The following is an 18,752-nucleotide window of genomic DNA, read 5'->3' on the forward strand; positions in this document are numbered from 1 at the left end:
CATCTCGGTTCCAGGTAGGATTTATTTTCCCTGTTACACTCTTGCCATGGCTGACAGCGCTACAGCTTAAATAAAAAATAAAAAACCCATCTTCTCTTAGTTCTGTAGATATGCTTTAGCGGTCACTTGGGTAAGTCATTCAAGTTTTTTCCCCCAACATTAGTTAGTCCTGGTATTTTCTTACGAAGTATGACATTTAAAAAGTGTTATTTAAAGTAACTTTTTGTTACGTATACTGAGCACCAAGCTAATCAAGTATTTAAGTTAAGAATAGCCAGTTTACTATCGAAATTATCCTTTAACTAAAAGGGACAGAAATTATTTCGTTTAATTATCGAACAATTTATTAAAAGCTGCTTTGTTCAATTTGATGGCTGCATATTTTATTCTCAGAAACCTTAAGATTCTACGACAAATCCAACAAATTGTGCTTTTCATTAGGCACAGAGGGAAAAGAACGTAGTACAACTACCACTCGAACAAAATGTATAACTCACAACATCTGATTACGCATCACAAAGGACTGCAGATCTGAGCAGCACTCCACGCACTCACATAAAGGGGAAAAAAACTGCATGCAGGGGTAGACATTGATAAGACATTAGTAGGAGTGCCATTCTCCGTTCGACTTATAGAGTAGTATTTGGATAGTGGCAGAGTGGATTTTAAATAAAATTATGAAGACGTGATTGAAATTTAGATTTTTTGGATTGTGGTAACTATACAGAAATTACAGCCATTTTTTATACAAAGTTGCTCAGAGGTTCAAAGGTAATTGGACAAATGGATGATAAGCAGTTTCAGGGCCAGGTGAAGTCTGTTCTCTCATCTCATGATGGACTAAGAAGATAACATTTCTGGAGTTGTTTCCTTGCTTGCATATGATGTCTTTATTCTGGAACTCTCAATATGTGGCATGAAAGAGATAGTGATGCAAGTGTAGAAAATTCTCACAGCGGTAGGTCTATGGATCTCAGTCAATGGTGTACTTAGAGTCTACAGTCCAGAGTCACCTTCATGAATGTAAATTTACAACAAGGTGTAAATCACTGGTTACATGTAAAAACAAGATCAGGCTTTGTCCGAAAACATCTAAAACAGCTTTCACACTTAAGCTAAAAAAAATTCTGCGAACACATAAAAGCAATCTTAACCAGAATGACGGGAACAGAAGAGTGTGCAGAAGAAGAGAAATAACTCACGATTATAAGCACAACACATTATCTGTAAAACATTGTGGAGATAATGTTATTGTGTGGGCACGTATGGTTGCCACTGTAACCGGGTCACTAGTGTTTATTGTTAATGTGACTGCTGGTACATATAGCAAGATGAATTGTGAAGTGTACAGGACTATACTCTCTGCTCATGTTCAGCCAAATGCGGCAAAACTGGTCAGGACTTGCAAATGTATGATGAGCCAAAATAACCCGCAAAAGCAACCCAAGAGTTTTTCAAGGAAAGGAAATTAAATATTCTTCAAAAGCTGAGTTAGTCAGTCACCTGACAGTTGGAGGAAACTTTAAATTACTGATGACAAAGGTGAAGACTGGGAGACCCACAACCAAGCAGCAATTGAAGGTGGCTCTCAAAGGCTGTGGGTTCTAGACTTAAGACAGTCATTAACTATAAAGCAGTATTAAAAACAGTCCTTATGTTTACAATTGTATTAATTTATCCAATTAATTTTGGGGGTCTATATATACGAAAAACATTTAAAAAGCTATAACTCCTAAATTTTTAATGCTGTATTTTTGTTAAGCCCCTTGAATTAAAGAAGGAAATCTTGATAGATGAACTGAACTCCAGTGTGGTGTTGTACAGGTGGGAGAATATTGTCCAAATACTTCTGGTTGTAAAAGATCTTTATCAGTTCTGATATTGACTCTTCATGATTTGTTTTTGTCTCATTATCTCACAGTGTTGAAACTGCTGAATAGAATAAAGGCTCACATGCGTGAAAACGTTCCACTGTCAAATGTTTGACATTCCCGTTTTGCAATGTACAGCTGTCAAAAAAAACATGCCAGCATTGACTAAAAAGCTTGATAAGCTTGAGATTAGAGTCAGGTAGCTAAGATAATCTAGAACTGGTTCTTAGTTAGGAACTGTTCTCGATTCTTCCCTAATGTCAGTTTGTGTGAATTCCTTTTTACGATATGGCGTGTACAGAGCCAGTTTCTGTGTTCAAATAAAGAAATCCTATAGTTGTGAATGAATCTGTTTCTCTTCTTTCTCACATCATAGACTTGATGTGATGTCAGATAAGCGTCAGCGTGCCAGAGTTCAGGGCTGCTGGGCGAAACAACTGCCAAAACACTCAGGTCCAACAGGTAAATCAAAGTGTAGTGTGTACTGTGAAATGCAGGATTTGCATGCTTTTGCCAGCTCAGGTCATTCATAGAGGTAGATAAAAATATATATATATATAAGGAATTTTCTTCCTCTCTTATCAAATACAGTTATGTGTTTAAATAAGTGTGATAAATTGGGCTGACATTTACGTAGGAAACAAGATTTTTATTCTGTTTTTTTAAACAGGTGCAGGCCCAAATTGCAATGAATCCAAAAATGCCAACGTGGCCTCTGGTTCTTGGGGTTTTGGGCCTCAGAAAACAACTAAAACCTTTGAGTTTCTCCAGCCCACCCAGGTAGACTGTCCACGTGAAGAAGTCAAAATGAGTCTTTGCTGCCAATAAAAATGAATGTGAGGATACTACTTTTTATTTTTTTTTCCTTTATTGCAGCCAATTAGAGATGTGCCACCAGAGAAGATGATAGAGTAAGTTACTAATTTCAATCTTTACTTCCACAGCTTTGTTTTTATGACAGATAACGTTTTTAATCACACAATTTTTAAGGTGGCTTAGCGAGTCCTCTACTACATACTTTTAACGTGATTCATTTTGTTCTGGTCAGACAGGCAGGTGATTTTGAGATCAGCCATGGACCATCAGGGGTGTCCAGGTGTGTAAAGTTTAAAAAACAATTAAATGGAAAATAGCTGAATGTGTGTTTATTGAACATTGCACAAATCAGTGCCTGAGTTTTAAATCCACTAGGTGGCAGTGGTCGCATAATAAATATGCTTTTTCTTAATAAAAGTCATGCTTTTTACTTTATGGTCCCCAGTAAAACACATAAAATGAGCTTTGTTTTTAATAATTAAGAATATTTCATAACTTGTGCTTTATTATATAGTGGAAGGTACAATTAGGCATAGATTTTTAGCATGTCAATTTTGATTTTATTGTTATTAGAAAAATCTGATTTACAGAGAGACAATGTTATTGTAGTCTGTATTTTGTTACCGAGGTTCAGTTTGAATTTTAGCAGGTCATTTTGTGAGCTTAACAGAATGGTTGTAGTGGATAATAAACCAAAAGTAACTGTCAGTCATTTGATTTTACTATTTGATCTGGATGTTGAAAAATTTTACTATTTTACACAAGAGCCTTTTCCCTCTGTATTTAAGGTTACACGTTCATATTGTTAAGGAGGAATTTTATTCCTTACAAAAATAATTGGAATGCCCAGACTTTAAACTCTTAGAAAACCAGGGTAAAGTGCATACTGTATACTCTTACTTTATGTTTATGGGGATTTAGTCTGTGTCTATTTATCTTTCATCTGTCGAGGCTGCGGCTGCTGCCTGGATTTCTCTCCCCAGAAGAGGCCGACTGGATGTTCAGTAAGCTGCTTGCAGAGCTTCCATGGTCCCAAAAGACCAACTACAGACAAGGTGAGCACTGGTTTCTTAACAGTGTAAACTAGGTGAAATGTGAGTTTGTGGTTTGTAGAGAGGAGCGTGAAGAAGGATTCCCCACTGCAGGAAGTTTGCTGTTGGATTCAGGTTTGTTCCTGTTCCATGTATGTGCAGTGGTGACCTTTCAAAACAGTTTTCGGTACATGTATTTTAAAAGTACTTAAAGATCTCTAAATAATAACAGAATACTTTTTGTTGGCAATAGATTTGGGTAATTGTTTAATATACTCTCTTTTTTTTAAAATTATAGCTTTTTAATGCAAAGTTTTCCAAATCCAACTAGGTGCCTTGCTCATGTGGTAATTTGTGTATGAACTTTATTTTGAAAAAAAAAGCTGACACTGAGAACACTCACATTGTATTCCATATACGGTGACAGACGATATACAGGGGAATGTGCTGAGATGAAGCCAGACTTTGCCTCACAATCGTCCTTTTCTCTCAGCTGGCTCTTGTCCATCTTTTGTGCAATTCTGCAGTAGCTACACAGCAAACAAACAGAATGATGAAGACAAGTGGTCATGATTTCCAAACACTCACCACAGACACAGGGTGTGAAATCATCAATGTTTGGGTTAAGGAAGAGTGGAAAAAGAAGTGGTGGCTGGCTCTTTAATGTATCACCACTCCTTCATTTATCCTACCCTGCTTTAAAACAACCTTTAAATGCACTGACTCAGTTTTTCCGATCATTTGGTCTCACAACTTTGAAATGGATACTTTGAATGGGTTTGGCTTTTGCTTATCTTTCTGGCATTTGAGAGTTGATAAATAATAATGTAATAATTCAGCACCATAAAAAGCAATGGCTGCTCAAGCAGTTTGTTTTGGTTTCACCGTATTCTGATACCAGACGGCTGGCCAAAATACACCGAAGGCAAAAAATTGTTTCTTGGAAGAGAACTATTGGTTTCCCAAGAAAGGGAGGTACACTCGGACCCACAGAGGAAGACAGAGAAATTGGATTTAGATGTTTACGTGACCCCTGTTAGAAAACCAGTGACAAAACAGGCGATTATTGTACATGTTTGTTAGACACTGAAAGAAAATCCAGTAAGAACAAATTTGTCAGTTTTCTGCCCTGACTGAATTGCCTTCATCAAATTACTGACACAATATAGAGATTGATTTGATGGTTTACTCTATGAAACTGTCCACAGGCAGAGGTCTGGATTGGGGTTTGAGTGGTTGAGTGTTTTATACTCAAAAGACCAATCCATCCATTTCTGCAGTTTATCTGGGTCTGGGTTGTTGTGGACATCAGTCTAAACAGAAACACCCAGACCTCCCTCTTTCTGGCCACATCCTACAGCTCTTTAGGGAGAATACCAAGATGTTCCCAAGCCAGCCAAGAGGTGTAATCTCTCCAGTGTCTCCTGGGTCTGCCTTCTCCCTCACCTATAAGGTACCCATAAGGCATCCTGGTCAGATGCCCATCTCAAATGGCTCCTTTAGATGTGGAGGATCAGCAGCTCTACTCCAAGACACTCTTGAAGGGCCGAGCACCCCACTCTATCCTTAGAGCTGAGCAAAGCCACGCTATGGAAGCTTGTTTCTACAAGTGTACCCACCCCTGCCTCTCACTAAGGTGCAACTCCAGAGTGAAACAGAATCCATCCCCTCTCCAGGAGACTGGTTGTAATTGTGTGTTCAGGCAAGCCTTACCATATCTAGCCAGTATCTCTCCACCTAAAGCGGTAGCTTAGACTTCTTCGTGTTCATTGGATGTGGCGTTCCATATACCCAAAGCCCGTTTCAGCAAGTTTGAATCAGACCGCCAAGTCCCCCGCTTTTGACTGCCACCTGATTGCCTCCACAAATCACCACATCATTGTTGTGGAGGGGTTTGTGTACTCTGGTGATCCTAGGTCCCATATTGTTAGGGCATTTTGTCCCTGGTAGGGTCTCCCAAGGCAAATTGGTTCTAGATGAAGGGACAGACGAAGTGCGATTCACAAGACCTTTATGTAGGAAAAACCAGTGGGCCAGTGTACCACACTCAGATTAGGGTTAACGGAGCCAGACCCAAGAGTGGGCCTTGTCAATGAGCATCTGATGGTTGGGAATTAGCCTGCAGTGCTGGTCACGCTCAGCTCAAAAGAGCCACATGGACACATTTCCTGTGGACCAACCACATGCAGGAGGGACCGTAGGGGCCCGGTACAGTGTGCATCAGATACAGTGTTATTAACCCGGAAATACTAGCACAGCTCTTTTATTTAAGCTTTCAAATAACCACGTTATTTTTTTGTGTGTGTGTGCACTAAGATTGGGTATCAAATATCAGCAGATTTTAAATATTCACAGAAATGTGTCCCCCACTGTGCAATACCAAAAAAACCTTTTGTCTCTTGTTTAATCTGGGCAATTTCCTGATCTGTTTGGATGTGTGCGTGTATTCTGGTCCAGGTGAAGCATACGAGGAACCCAGGCTGACCTGCTGGTATGGAGAGCTCCCATATACCTATGCTCGCTCCACAATGGCTGCAAACATGCAGGTTTGACAACTGTAACAAAAATGTGACAGAATCTTTTTTTTTTTCACACAATCTCTGGCAAAGTCTTTGGTTTGTAGTCTAATTGTAGGGAGAATAAAAATTGATCTAAACAGAGTGAAATATTTGCTTTTGTTATATTATTTTAACATTGAGTCTTTCATTTTCCTCATTCATCATTCTGTTTTTCTATCCTTTTGTCATACACTCATTTGCTGAACTCTGCGTATTGTTCTTGCTTTTTCCTCCAAGTGGCATCCATTGCTGGTAAACCTTTGCAAGGCAGTGGAGCATGCGACTGGATGTAGCTTCAACTCCCTGTTGTGTAACTTGTATCGGGATGGCCATGACAGCATTGGCTGGCACAGTGACGACGAAGCCTCATTGGGTCCCAAGCCAACTATTGCTTCTCTTAGTCTGGGCGACACCAGAGTCTTCAGTCTCCGCAAGCAGCCTCCACCGGTGAGTTAGCTCACTGGGTTTCATTCTTAACTATAATAAAAACAAGATGAAAGTATTCTGGTAAGATGAGATCGTCTCACAACTAACTTAACTTGTGAAGAAAGGCAAGACGAGTTGGGAAGTGATCCAATCAGAAGTAATCTCCTTGTGCATTAAAGTTAGATGGACACATTTGATCTGCCTCAGGAAACAGTACAACTTGGGAGGAAGAGTGAAGCAGATTAATGGACACATTTCACATTCGATGCCAAAAAAAATGAGATGCTTTGCAAACTGTGTGAAGCAAAGCATCAGCATTAGGTGTTTGCATATAGACTGAAGATTAACCTTTGGACTGCACTGTGTGTTTTTGTCCTTTAGGAGGAGAAGGGTGACTACACTTACGTGGAGCGGATTCGGATTCCTCTGAGTCATGGCACACTTCTGCTGATGGAAGGAGCCACACAGGACGACTGGCAGGTAGGCTCCACCAGGCAGGCAATAAAGTTAAGCCTTGATTACGCTCTCCAAGCCCGCTAAGGTTTGCTTAGGGCTGAGTGATGTAAACTTTGTCATCAAAAAGTGAGTGTGAGTGTAATAGTAATCGCTACTAAGCTGCTGGGTCTTCAGCTGTCTGTGAGTATGACCAAAGCTTTATTCAAAGAGAGTCCAGCTACAGGATAGATTCAGGCAGAAATTAAAAATACTTTTTATTCAAAAATGTCTCCCTTTCAGGTGCCGGGTCATTCGCACTACACCAGGGGTGTCTCAAGGGCCAGTTTCCTGCAGGTTTTAGATTTGTCCTTGATCCAAAACAGCTGATTTAAATGGTTAAGCATGTCTTGAAGTTCTCCAGAAGCTGCTAATGAACTCATCATTTGATTCAGGTGTGTTGACCCAGGGTGAGATCTAAAACCTGCAGGACACAGGCCCCTGAGGCCTGGAGTTCGATACCCCTGCACTACACATTGCCAGATTTATTTGTTAGCTAACTCACATTACATATTAGAAATCAGCTATACACATATTATGAGTTGGTTCCTGTGTTCCATTTGTAAGGATAAAGTGCAGAAAAATGAAAATATAAAGCTCGCATATTATTACTTCAATGTTTGGCTTAGCTGTTGGACCTAATTAACCTGCTTGGTAACAATGATTTTATCCATTATGCTATATTTACTGTCAAAATGAACAACATACATCTTCAGATAACAGAAGAACACTGATAGTTTGTTTTTAAGGATCTTTTCAGCCTGTTTTACATAGATAGTTTTGTACTGTGATGCTTTTGTAAATTATCTTTCTTGCACAAACTAAGTTATTATTAAAACAGCAACCTTGAAAAAAACACTTCTAATGAAACACTGGACATTCACACTGAATAGTCTCCTCGCTGTTGTGCGATAGAGGAGTGTTAGTGCTTCTGACTCACCATGTGAGCATATAGATGTGTGGTGAAGGCAGTCAGGTTCCTCTCGCCTGGACAACCAGTAACAAGGATGAATGGAGAGGCCTGGAGAGAAGAGTAAGGCTTCAACCTAATGAGAGTCTTCTTTCTTTTCTTTTCTTTTTTTTTACGATCAAAGTCAGAGCAACCAGATTTATATGAGTGCAAGGCTCTTGTGTATGTAACAGAGAGAGTAGCTGGGTTCTGTTGAAAATAACTGGATCACACTCAGGTATGAGAATGAGTTATTACGGCATATTACAACTGCTTGAATTTCATTATGGCCAAATCTGTTTGCAGAGCAGGTAAAATGGGCCATGCTGTTTAGGTATCTTTTTAAACTTTGTTCAAGGATGCATAGCAAAACATAGACGCTTGGAGAGACGCTCACACTTGGCTCTTAATTCCTATGAAAGCAATAAGGACACTTTCATATTTTCACTGGACTATACAGAGTTGTGTGGGGGGAAAAAATTCCACCTGACTGTACATATATAAAACGGTTTATTATATAAGCAAATTTAAACAAGTTTTGTCCACCGCTAGAGGAATTCAATGATCAAAACAATACCACTGATATAAATCAGGACGGGCTCCAAATGGAGCTATCCTCAACTTTCCACTACACAATGTTCACTTACTAAAAACTAAGTGAGGTGAGAGAATGAGAGATACAAGTTGGGGCAAGGAGATGAAAAAGGTTTGAGCTGAAAGAAGGAGAGGATAAGGTCACAGGTGTTTTATGACGACACCCTCCTGAGTAACTTAACAGGGGCTTCATTACTCTCTTTCAAGAAAAAGATCACTTCAGACATTAATTCTATCTCCATTATTGCAGTCATGGTTGGCCTAACAAAACCATCTGGTTCACGGAGCAAGGTTTAGAAGTGGTGGCTAAATATTTAACTAAACCCATCAGTCCTGCTAAAGTACTTCACGTGTTTGAAAATGGATACAGGAATCATTCTGTGTTTACGTAGCTCTTTTTTTCTTTTCACACTGTTGTGTATAAGCAAACCTTGCACCTCCTTCTCAGATTTTGATGGAGGTGTAGTGGTGTTTCTGCACTTGTGTGTGTCGTTGAGTCCACAAGCTGCACAAAATGTATGAAGGCCATTATTTTCTTGTGCAAAAGGTAGTAGTGCTGGCTTTGCACAGGTGAATAAATCAGACTTTTCCATGTCTGATGGTGTTTCTCCGGACTGTATACTTGTGTTGTTGTTCGTTTGTTTTCTCAGATTTGTCTATTATCACTTTACACTCTTTTTTTCTACATAGAACAAAATATAGCTGGCCTAGCTCATAGCTATTCATACATTTCTTTCTTTTGATTCTAGTGGAAAATTTGTAGATGTTGCCCATTAATAGAAACTTAATAGAGCAATACTTGCCCAAGATTGTTAATTGCTCATTTATTCTTTCATAAAAATGTAGTGTAACTTTTAAATATGTTGCTTATGAGTCTCTCTGTTCCCACCAGCATCAAGTGGCTAAAGAGTACCATGACAGGGGCCCACGCATCAACTTGACCTTCAGAACTATCTACCCGGAGCCAGAGGGCCAGAGGCCGGGAACCAAAATGCGATTCACAGCCAAGTGACTAAATCTTCCTCAGAATCGGGTACTTGATGCTGAAGAAACTCTGATTCTACATTTCAAACAGAGTGCTAGATCTGAGGTGTGAACGGCTCTGCTTGGATTTCCAGACTGTGTAAGTGATTATTAATATCAGTGTTGTGAGCAGTCAAGATTATCTGATATTAGTATCATATCAGAAGAGCCAAATGGCCCCTTTTACAACAATAACAGCCACACCAGCCCTGTGAATGAGAACAAGTTCCAACAACATCCATCTCTTTGGTCTGAATATTGCTTTGGTGAGTTACATACGTTTATTTGATTTAACTTGACCTTTTGTTCAATTTTCATTTGAGCCACATTTTTTAGGCTGAGTTTTAGTTTGAAGCCAAAATGTGTGATGTCAATAGTACCATGTTATTGAAAAGTTTGTCCTAAAGCAAGATCTGAGTACTCACTGTAAGGAAATGTCCTTTAAGTAAATTTACTTAAAGCTTTCTATCTTTGGAGCTTTTTATAAAGAGCTACCACAAAAAGAGAAGAATGAAGTAAAGTGGCCACAACCACTGAAATGCATTTTATTTTTCTTTTGAATAAAAGTTAATGAGTCCCTCAAAGAGCGAGTTCATTTTGCATTGTTGCTGAAACATGTTCAAAGTCAAGGGAACACTACAATGTTAGATTCTGGAATTTATTTATTCAAATGAACGTATATTTGGTAATAAATCACTGGGGATTGCTGGAAACCTCAACTGTTCCTTTCTCTGTTGTATGTTGTGGTTCAGCTTGTTTGGTTAAAAACTCTGAGTTTGTTCACATAGAGATGACGGAAACTGTGTTTTCCATTTCAGAAAAAAAAGACAGATCAGGCCAAAATAAAATCTGTACATTCTGCTTCTTTATAGGACTGACTGCACTGACATTAAGGCAGCTGTCAGGTTGTCAGCAGTTCCTCCACAATGAATCATTTACCCTGCATTAGTGTAGCAGTCATATATCTGTAGGAAACTTTAGACATATAAGACACTGAGCAGTGATCAGTCTTTTTTTCATTTTATGAATCCTTGGAGTTTATTGAAATAACTGATCGGTTAAAGTTTGGGAACCAAAACTTGTGTTTCCCATCTCAGAGTTAATCAGGTCAGGAGTTTACAGGTGGACCCAAAATGTTTATGCATGTGTGCTATTCGTTGATGGTTCTCATATCAGCACCTGCTCCTGCTGTTGAATGAACATAAGTTCTAAAACCTGCAAACTACACTTCTTCTTTGGTAAATAAAAAAAACTTACAGGCCCTTTTTTGTTGTTTGTTGTGTTTTCTGTCTGTCAGGTTCTGTCCTGGTTAATTTTACGGTCTCTCAATATTCACGTCTCTGGAAACCTGGTTCGGATTACGTTCACTTCTACCCTTGTACCATCTACCATCTGTTGCACTTGTCAAAGGCCAAGAATGCATCTACTTTTCACAGTCATAAAACCACTATGATGGAGCGTGTCTATTCTACATTAAAAAAAAAAATTTAGACAGAGCATCTGTAACATTTCTGTTCATTTTTTCAGATACATGAATGCTACCTTGATGAGGAATTGCTTTTGTGTCTTTGTATTCGATGAAAGCATCCAAAAAGAGAAGAGGCATTAAAAACATGGTCATGCAAATGATACAGGTATCTCAAATGCATTACACAAGGCAGATTCACATAGCCAAGGATGCACCAAGCAGCACACAGGGAAATGGTATGCTGCCATCCATGTCACTTTTTGGAATTGTTGGCAAAGTCCTAAAGCTAAAAGTTTGACCCTGTGTGGTTACAGCTCTTACTGAGCTTTCTGTATACTTAAGCCATCTTCCTGATTTTTTTTGTTTGGACATAAAACTACTATAATAATAAATTAGGGATACATTCTGTGTATTAACATTTTACTAGTAACTTTTTATGGAAGGATTGTTGTCCTGTTGTTGAATGAGAAGGCCCAAACACTGGACACAGAAGCAGGTTGAACATAAACTGATAATAGATAATAGTGAGCCTTTTTTGGCCGACTCAATGAATCCACAAGTGTAGCCCAAGAATCGTGAGAAAAAAGGAGATGACAAAGCAGATTCTCACAAAGGGAAAGAGTTTGTACATCCTCATTTCCTCTCCACACATCTTGCATACCTGCTTGGCCCACCAGACATGCAGGTATGCAAGCAGTGGAGGTGAAGGAGAATTATCCTTTATCCCTTTAAATATCTCCCCCATATACATACATGCACACATAAAAATGAAGACCAAGGGAACCAAGGAAATTAAGAAAAGCCTTGTTGATATATAAAGTTGTATTTATACAATGAAACACTGACAGAAACAGGCCACAGGTAGAAACAAAGAAGACAGACTGCAGACAGAGAAGATACAAGGCCGCGGTGAAAAGAAAGGGGGGGTTAAAGTTCTGGTAACACATAAGGAGAAGCGATTTCCGAAGAAGCACAAGAAGTGAACATTAGAAAGACAAATGCAGACTAGAAAAATAAAAGCCTTAGAAACACAGAATATCAACAGAATCAAAACAGCAACCAAACCTCCACGAACAGTAAGAGAAACACACGTGGACAACAGTCACACATGGACGATCATAATTTTACTTAGGCAGACTCAAAGTCCTGAGCTGTAATGAAAAGTTTGTCATGTAAATATTCTGGAATCTGAGGTGTTTGCAAAATACAGTGAACAAGAAAGATGGTGCTCCAGGGCTGAGAAATTATGTAACCAGTGTTTTCATTATATCTAAAAAAAATTGTGATAAATGTATTTAATGGAAAATTCTTAATCAATTTATAGTGTGGCTGTAATACGATCATGTGCTACGGTGTACAGACAATGCTTCAGGGCAGTTTTTGGTGTGTTGCTTTGTTTTTTGTCCATTTAGGTCAAACTCAATAGATGGAAAGAGCAAAGAGCTTCAGTTAAACTGGCTTTCTTCTTTGACTGTGGTCAAGACAGGTTATTTGACTGTGTATACATCCACAGAGAGGAGTGTCTCTGCAGTCAGAGTCGTTCAGGTTGATAGTCCACATTCTTTAATTGATCAAAGCTTAAAAATAAACCTACAACTAAGGATCCATTTGAACAGTTGTAACCCAGCCTCTGGGTGATTCCTAGTGATATATAATATGTGTGTGTAAATTTAGATATTAGGTCACTGGCCATGTAACCTCAACTTGTTGGTGCAAGACCAATCATACCAGCCACTCTCTGTATAGTGTATTAATAGCTGTTTGTGTGGTATGGATTGCTCAAATCTAAAAGTTCAACATAGCAAACTGATCCCTTGGTAAACACATATACAAGTATGATTTAACTATTCTAGCTGCGAGGAAATAGAAAGCCTGTTCAGATACTAAAGAATCGCATAGCAGGTCTGAAGTGCTACCTCTGATGAAAAAAAGCTGGTAAAAACAAACTGTCCTGCAGATCCAGTAAGGTCTGTGAAGACTCTAACAGCCAAGATAGCTGCAAAGAAAAAATCCAAGAAAGAGATAAAATAAAATGGATTCAATGATTGATGATAAACCAATCATTATGTAATCAGCTGGCTACATACAAAGTAAGGTATCTACTACTCAGCAGAGCTGGTTCAGTCTTGACAAAGCTTCATGTTTTAAAGTACAAGTTAGTGAGATATGTTTTGATTAATGTAAATATCTAATCAGCTAATCACAGGGAAGTTACTCAACGCATTTAGGCATGTAGTCAAGATCAAAACAACCTTAGTATCAGAATGGGTAAGAAAGAAGATTTTAAGAGACTTAACATCCTGTTATTGGTGAATATTTCTGCTGATCTGTTGGGATTCCCACACAGTCAACTCTTGGGTTTACAGAGAATGGTCTTAAGAAGGGAAAATATCCAGTGAGTGACAGTCTATGGGTGAAAATACTTTGCTAATGCCAGAGGTGAGAGGAGAATGGCTAAACTGAGTTAATAGGAAGGTAACATTAACTCAAATAACCATTCTTTGCAAGCAAGGCATGTAAAAGAGCAAATGCATACTGCTATCAAGTCAATATAAATGATTCCAGCTCCTTGTTGATCTGTGTCATAAAGAATTAAAGTAGCTCTGAAAAATGGGATACAACAGTATCGGTGAGGCGTAACTAACAAAGTGGCAATTGAGTGTGTTATATCACTTAGGATTATTGAAAACTTTTGTGAGTTGTATTTTATCATACCAGTTCCAGTTTATTAAGATGCTGCTGTTTTGTTTAGTCCTGATTTATTTGATAAAAATCTTTAATTTATGCATTTATTGTTCCCTTCACAAATTTTATATGACTAACAAAATGGCATCTCTACAAGAACAATTTAGTTCAAAGGTAGATTCTGATTTACCTTTTAAAAAAAAACATCTTTAAGATTTTAATATTTACCTTCACATATGCTGCATGTATGAAAGTTATTTTAACAACTTAATACACTTTAAACACTTGGCACTGCTAAATTGCTGCAAAGACTCATGGTAAACATGTCTCTCTTTTTTTACCCACAAACAGGTGCTCACCTTCACTAATAATTTAAAGTATTTGGTGCAGCTAAGTGGATGAGGGATGTGAATGGTAGGGAAGATGGACACTAAAAAATCAAATCTGTCAACCACCAGAAGAGTTCACAGGGATGCAATATTTGATTTTCTGTTTCAGATTGGGCCGTATTCAAGCACATTTAGCATTTACTACATTAAAAAAAAGAAAAGATTAGATTTCAGGTTTTGAACAGCCCTGTGGGATATAGTCACTGACACTGTAAATTCCCTGCAGCGCTCACTTAACTCAATTTTCCATGTACCTTTGCATCAGTACAGCACCTACGGTAACCATGACAACTTCCTTGATGGTCTAAACTGTCTGTAATGCCTCTCTGGAAGACTGAAGATTTTGAGAGAGTTAATGAGGGAGACCCTCACTTGTAACAGAGTGAATGTTACAAGTTGTATAACGGGTCCTAGGAAATGTAGCATGCTGTGCCCAAATTTCAGTGCCTGCTTAAAGTTGGGACTAAAGAGGCACAGAACATTTTGTATGTGACAGAAACATCACGTTGTTAGAAGGTTTGGGCTGAACACTGTTTGGTAATGTTCCAGATCACAGCCCATTTCCTGTAGCAAATCCTGCACCTGCTTCCCAATTCCTGGCTGCCTTCTAATTGCTCTGAAGATTTACATCTGTAATAATCAGAATCAAGAAATTAAGTAGAAGAATTTTTTATATGAACATTGTTGCTAATATTGTATAACAGCATTTTTCAATGTTTTATTAAAAACTTAAATAAATCATAATGCACTGATTTTTAGATGATTAAACACTGAAAACTTTGTATGGTGTTTCCATGTTCTCCCTGGGCCTGTTTGAAATCCCTCCAGGTACCCCAGCTTCCTCCCACAATCCTGACATACATTCATGTTAACTGACTATTCTAAACTGGCTGAAGGTGTAAATGTGTGCATCAATGATTGTCCGTCTCTCTCTGTGTTGGCTCTGTAACAGGTTGGTGATCTGTCTACCTTTGACTTTATGATACCTGGGATAAACTCCAGTCCATGTGAGATCCTTAAATGTAAAAGCATTTAAGAAAGTTGATGGATGGAGCATAAAATACTAAAAGGCATCAAATTCAAATGTTCAGCTCTTGAAATATGCACTAAATTCTGAATTCGATACAAACAAATCTTTGCAAATCTTTGAAAGAAGGATGACAATAGCCTGGGAAAGTTCTGTAATGCTAAAAAAACAACAACACACACACACACACACACCTGGAAAATCTCAATGTTCATTAGCTTAGTTACAGGAGAAAGTTTAATATTAATTAAAATTTGATTTTAAAAAGTCTTTTGGGAAAAGCTAAATACATAATCCCAATGTTAAACACACAGTTGGCGATATCATCACCTACATTACATTAATATAAGTAAAGATTGAGAGTATGATAAAACATGTGTGTATGATACATGCAAATCTACACCAAAAAAAAAAAAAAATGGGGCATTAGCTGGACTGGAAAAACATATCCTCCCACTTTTTAAAAAAATCAACAGCTTACACTCTGCAGAAGCCCAACTTTACCTACATCTTGGCAGTGAGCAACGTTTCAATCTCACCCCCTCGTCATCAGACAATAATACACAGACCATCAGTGGTAAATCATGTTGTTAGTCATGTAATCACATCACATGGACATGATAACCAATCAAAGTCATTTCTCATTAGTATCAAAGAGTTGACAGATAAATAATCATTATAAACCTCTGTGACGACAGTCTGAAAGTTCATCAGGCTGTACACCTGAAGCATCATCCATTAAAAAAGAAAAAAACATTAATTAACATTATTTTGTGTATTTTTTTTATATAGTACTCAGCAATTTTTCTTTTTATATCCAATTAAATAATGATAAATTAAACTTCATTACATATAAGCAAGACTCATGTGGTTCCCTGTGAAGTAATGGGTTGACTCAGGTAGCTCTTTTGGTCTAAACCTGGTCAAGTGCTAAGACAAAGGCCTCCTAAATAAGAGCCAACAACCCACTCACCCTTGTCTGAATTCAGTGTGCTTCTCCAGGATCCATATCTTGGTTGAAGCTTCTTGGTTTTTGTTTCATATGAGTCTTTACACTTAGATCGCTTACTCACAAAAAGGTGTTGATTCATGATAGGCTGCTCTGTCTATGCTCCTGACTCTAACTATGGCCACACACTGTGAACAGACACAAGTGTCAAATAATAAACTTCTTCCAAACACTGTCACAGATAGAATGAGGTGTTCAGTCAATCAAGGGGATCTCAAAGTACAGCCGTTTCTCCTCTGGGTTGAAAAGATTCATCTGGGATCATCTGGGAGTCTGTCTAGGTCTTATAACCCCTGATAACCTCCCAGGTGAGATGCTCAAGGTGCTGTTAATCTGAAAATTCTGAGGCAGACTCAGGACCTATTTATGTTAGCTGATTTAGGAGTACCTCTACATCTCCCCCACCCTGAGAAGATCTGTAGGAAGTGAGGAAGGGAAGACATAACACGCCTGCCCCCAGTGACCCAGACCCAGATTAGTGGTGGAAAACTGACAGATGGATGGATAATGTACCTAATTAACAAAATTCTAATTAAAACTTATCATCTCCCTATATCTTCCTGTAACAGCAACACTCTAAATCTGCCTTGTAACAATTGGCATTTTCCAGGTTGCTTGGAAAGGAAACTGGAATGTAACACAATAGCTAAGGACAAAGCTGCCTGGCATTCCTGTTAGCCACTGTTTGCTTGTTCCAGATCCTGACACCTGTTGTGCAGAGCTGGAAACATTTGGATTTACAGGAGTTGCATCACAACCACTGTTCCTGCTAAATACTTTTATCTCTCCATGTAGCCACTGGAGCCACTTTGTGGATCACACTCAATTAGGCCATACTCCAAAGATGTTCATGTTCATGATGTTTACTGCTGCTGGTGCAGCCACCAGCCTCACATCAGCAGGCAGTTGTTAAATCTTCTCTAATTGCAAAGCTTTGAATAGGCTGTGTGACTTATAAGCCTCTGACAGGAAATCCACTGGGGAATATATATCCATGTAAACTAAGTGCAGATGCCGTGTTACATAATGTTATAATTAAGTTACTAAGCAGCTTCCATAATGAATCTTAGGTAACGCCACTGTGCCCAAGTAAAGCTTCACTGAGGGCTGTACATTATGAACACCAGTTACAGTCAATAGTACAATTTAGCATGAATTCCCCACCCCACCATGACTTTTGATGCCCTTTAATGTGTTCTCTGTAAGAAGAGGCAGAAATTACTCAATTCTGCAATGATTGTTTTATTACAGCAGCAGAATGCATTTAGAGTTTGGTATCTGTATTCAAATCCATCTCTATAAAATTGAGGGGTAAAGAGTAACTATACACCCCCATAGGTTACTGCTGCAGGACGGGGTTAAATAGGACAGCAACAACACCGACATATACAAGCTTGAGATGGGAAATTTTACAACCAAAAAAGACTGTCCAGTTGTGCAGTTGTGTTGGGTTGGAATATGAGTTGAAGAAAGTCAGAGATGTTTTGTTTTTATAACATAAGGCAACTAATCGCCTGGCTTACACTTTTCATTCCATATAACTACAGTCAGTAACTACATTTGTAGTCTCATAAAGAACCAAAACATTAGTGTTTGTATAGTTTTGATGCTTTTCGTGTTTTTGTTTGAGTGTGCAGCTGCTAACTTTAATAAGAGAATCGGTTACATGGAAAAAGAAAAGGGTAAGTACCAGCAGTGACCAACCTGTTATGTCTATTATGGGGAGGTTACATGTGTTTGATCAGTATAAACCCTAAACCTTGAGTTAAACACAATGCCATGGAGATATATAGAGTCAATTTAAAAGAGAATACTCCAGGAGCTTCTGTGAATGCCAGTGACAACTCAGCACTGGAGACCAGGTTATTATTGGTTTCCCAGACACTGGACACTCACCAAGTCCTTTCTCACAGGGGACTCCTGGGTTGTTGCAGAGCCTTTACCTTACACTACAAATTCCCTTAAGAGGGTCACTGCAGTGAATTGCAAAAGGTGAAACTTTTAACATTAAGTATCTCTTTATTAAAAGTCTACTGGGCTGACATAGTAAGCATTAATATAGCTTGAGAACCCCAAGCATAGGGAGAAGATGTACACTCAACAAAAGATTTGAACCCAGGACCCACTTACTGTGAGGCAATAGTTCCAACCACTGAGTCACCACGCTGGTTTATTTGGGTTAAAAAGCTTTCCACAGACCATCCTTGTGGACTGTATTGTTGGCTTAATATAAAATGTTGCACTGTGTGAGGAGATGAATTAACCTTGCTCTTGACCTTTGTTCTTTCTCTAACATGATAAACACAGAAGACAAGCCCAGAAAAACTGGGGCTTTCCATCATTTTTGGTTAAAAACAGCGAAACATTTCACATGTCAGTTCTTCATGTTTTCATTTCAGTGGCTTGTGCCAGAT

The 18,752-nt window shown here is 38.5% G+C and overlaps 1 protein-coding gene across 1 annotated transcript; it reads left to right on the forward strand.

The window, feature by feature from the left end:
- Positions 1-11,026, forward strand: alkbh3 (alkB homolog 3, alpha-ketoglutarate dependent dioxygenase). Its single transcript, XM_005931638.3, has 10 exons — positions 1-130; positions 2,248-2,333; positions 2,542-2,651; positions 2,748-2,782; positions 2,920-2,967; positions 3,639-3,742; positions 6,176-6,264; positions 6,514-6,723; positions 7,084-7,182; positions 9,630-11,026. Exons 2-10 carry the CDS (start codon positions 2,258-2,260, stop codon positions 9,747-9,749), a joined length of 891 nt encoding a protein of 296 aa, XP_005931700.1. The 5' UTR covers positions 1-130; positions 2,248-2,257; the 3' UTR covers positions 9,750-11,026.
- Positions 11,027-18,752: the final 7,726 nt, after the last annotated feature.

This window comes from Haplochromis burtoni, unplaced genomic scaffold (assembly GCF_018398535.1).
Source record: "Haplochromis burtoni strain Fernald_Lab_line unplaced genomic scaffold, NCSU_Asbu1 Contig_145, whole genome shotgun sequence".
NCBI classification, from domain to species: domain Eukaryota; kingdom Metazoa; phylum Chordata; class Actinopteri; order Cichliformes; family Cichlidae; genus Haplochromis; species Haplochromis burtoni.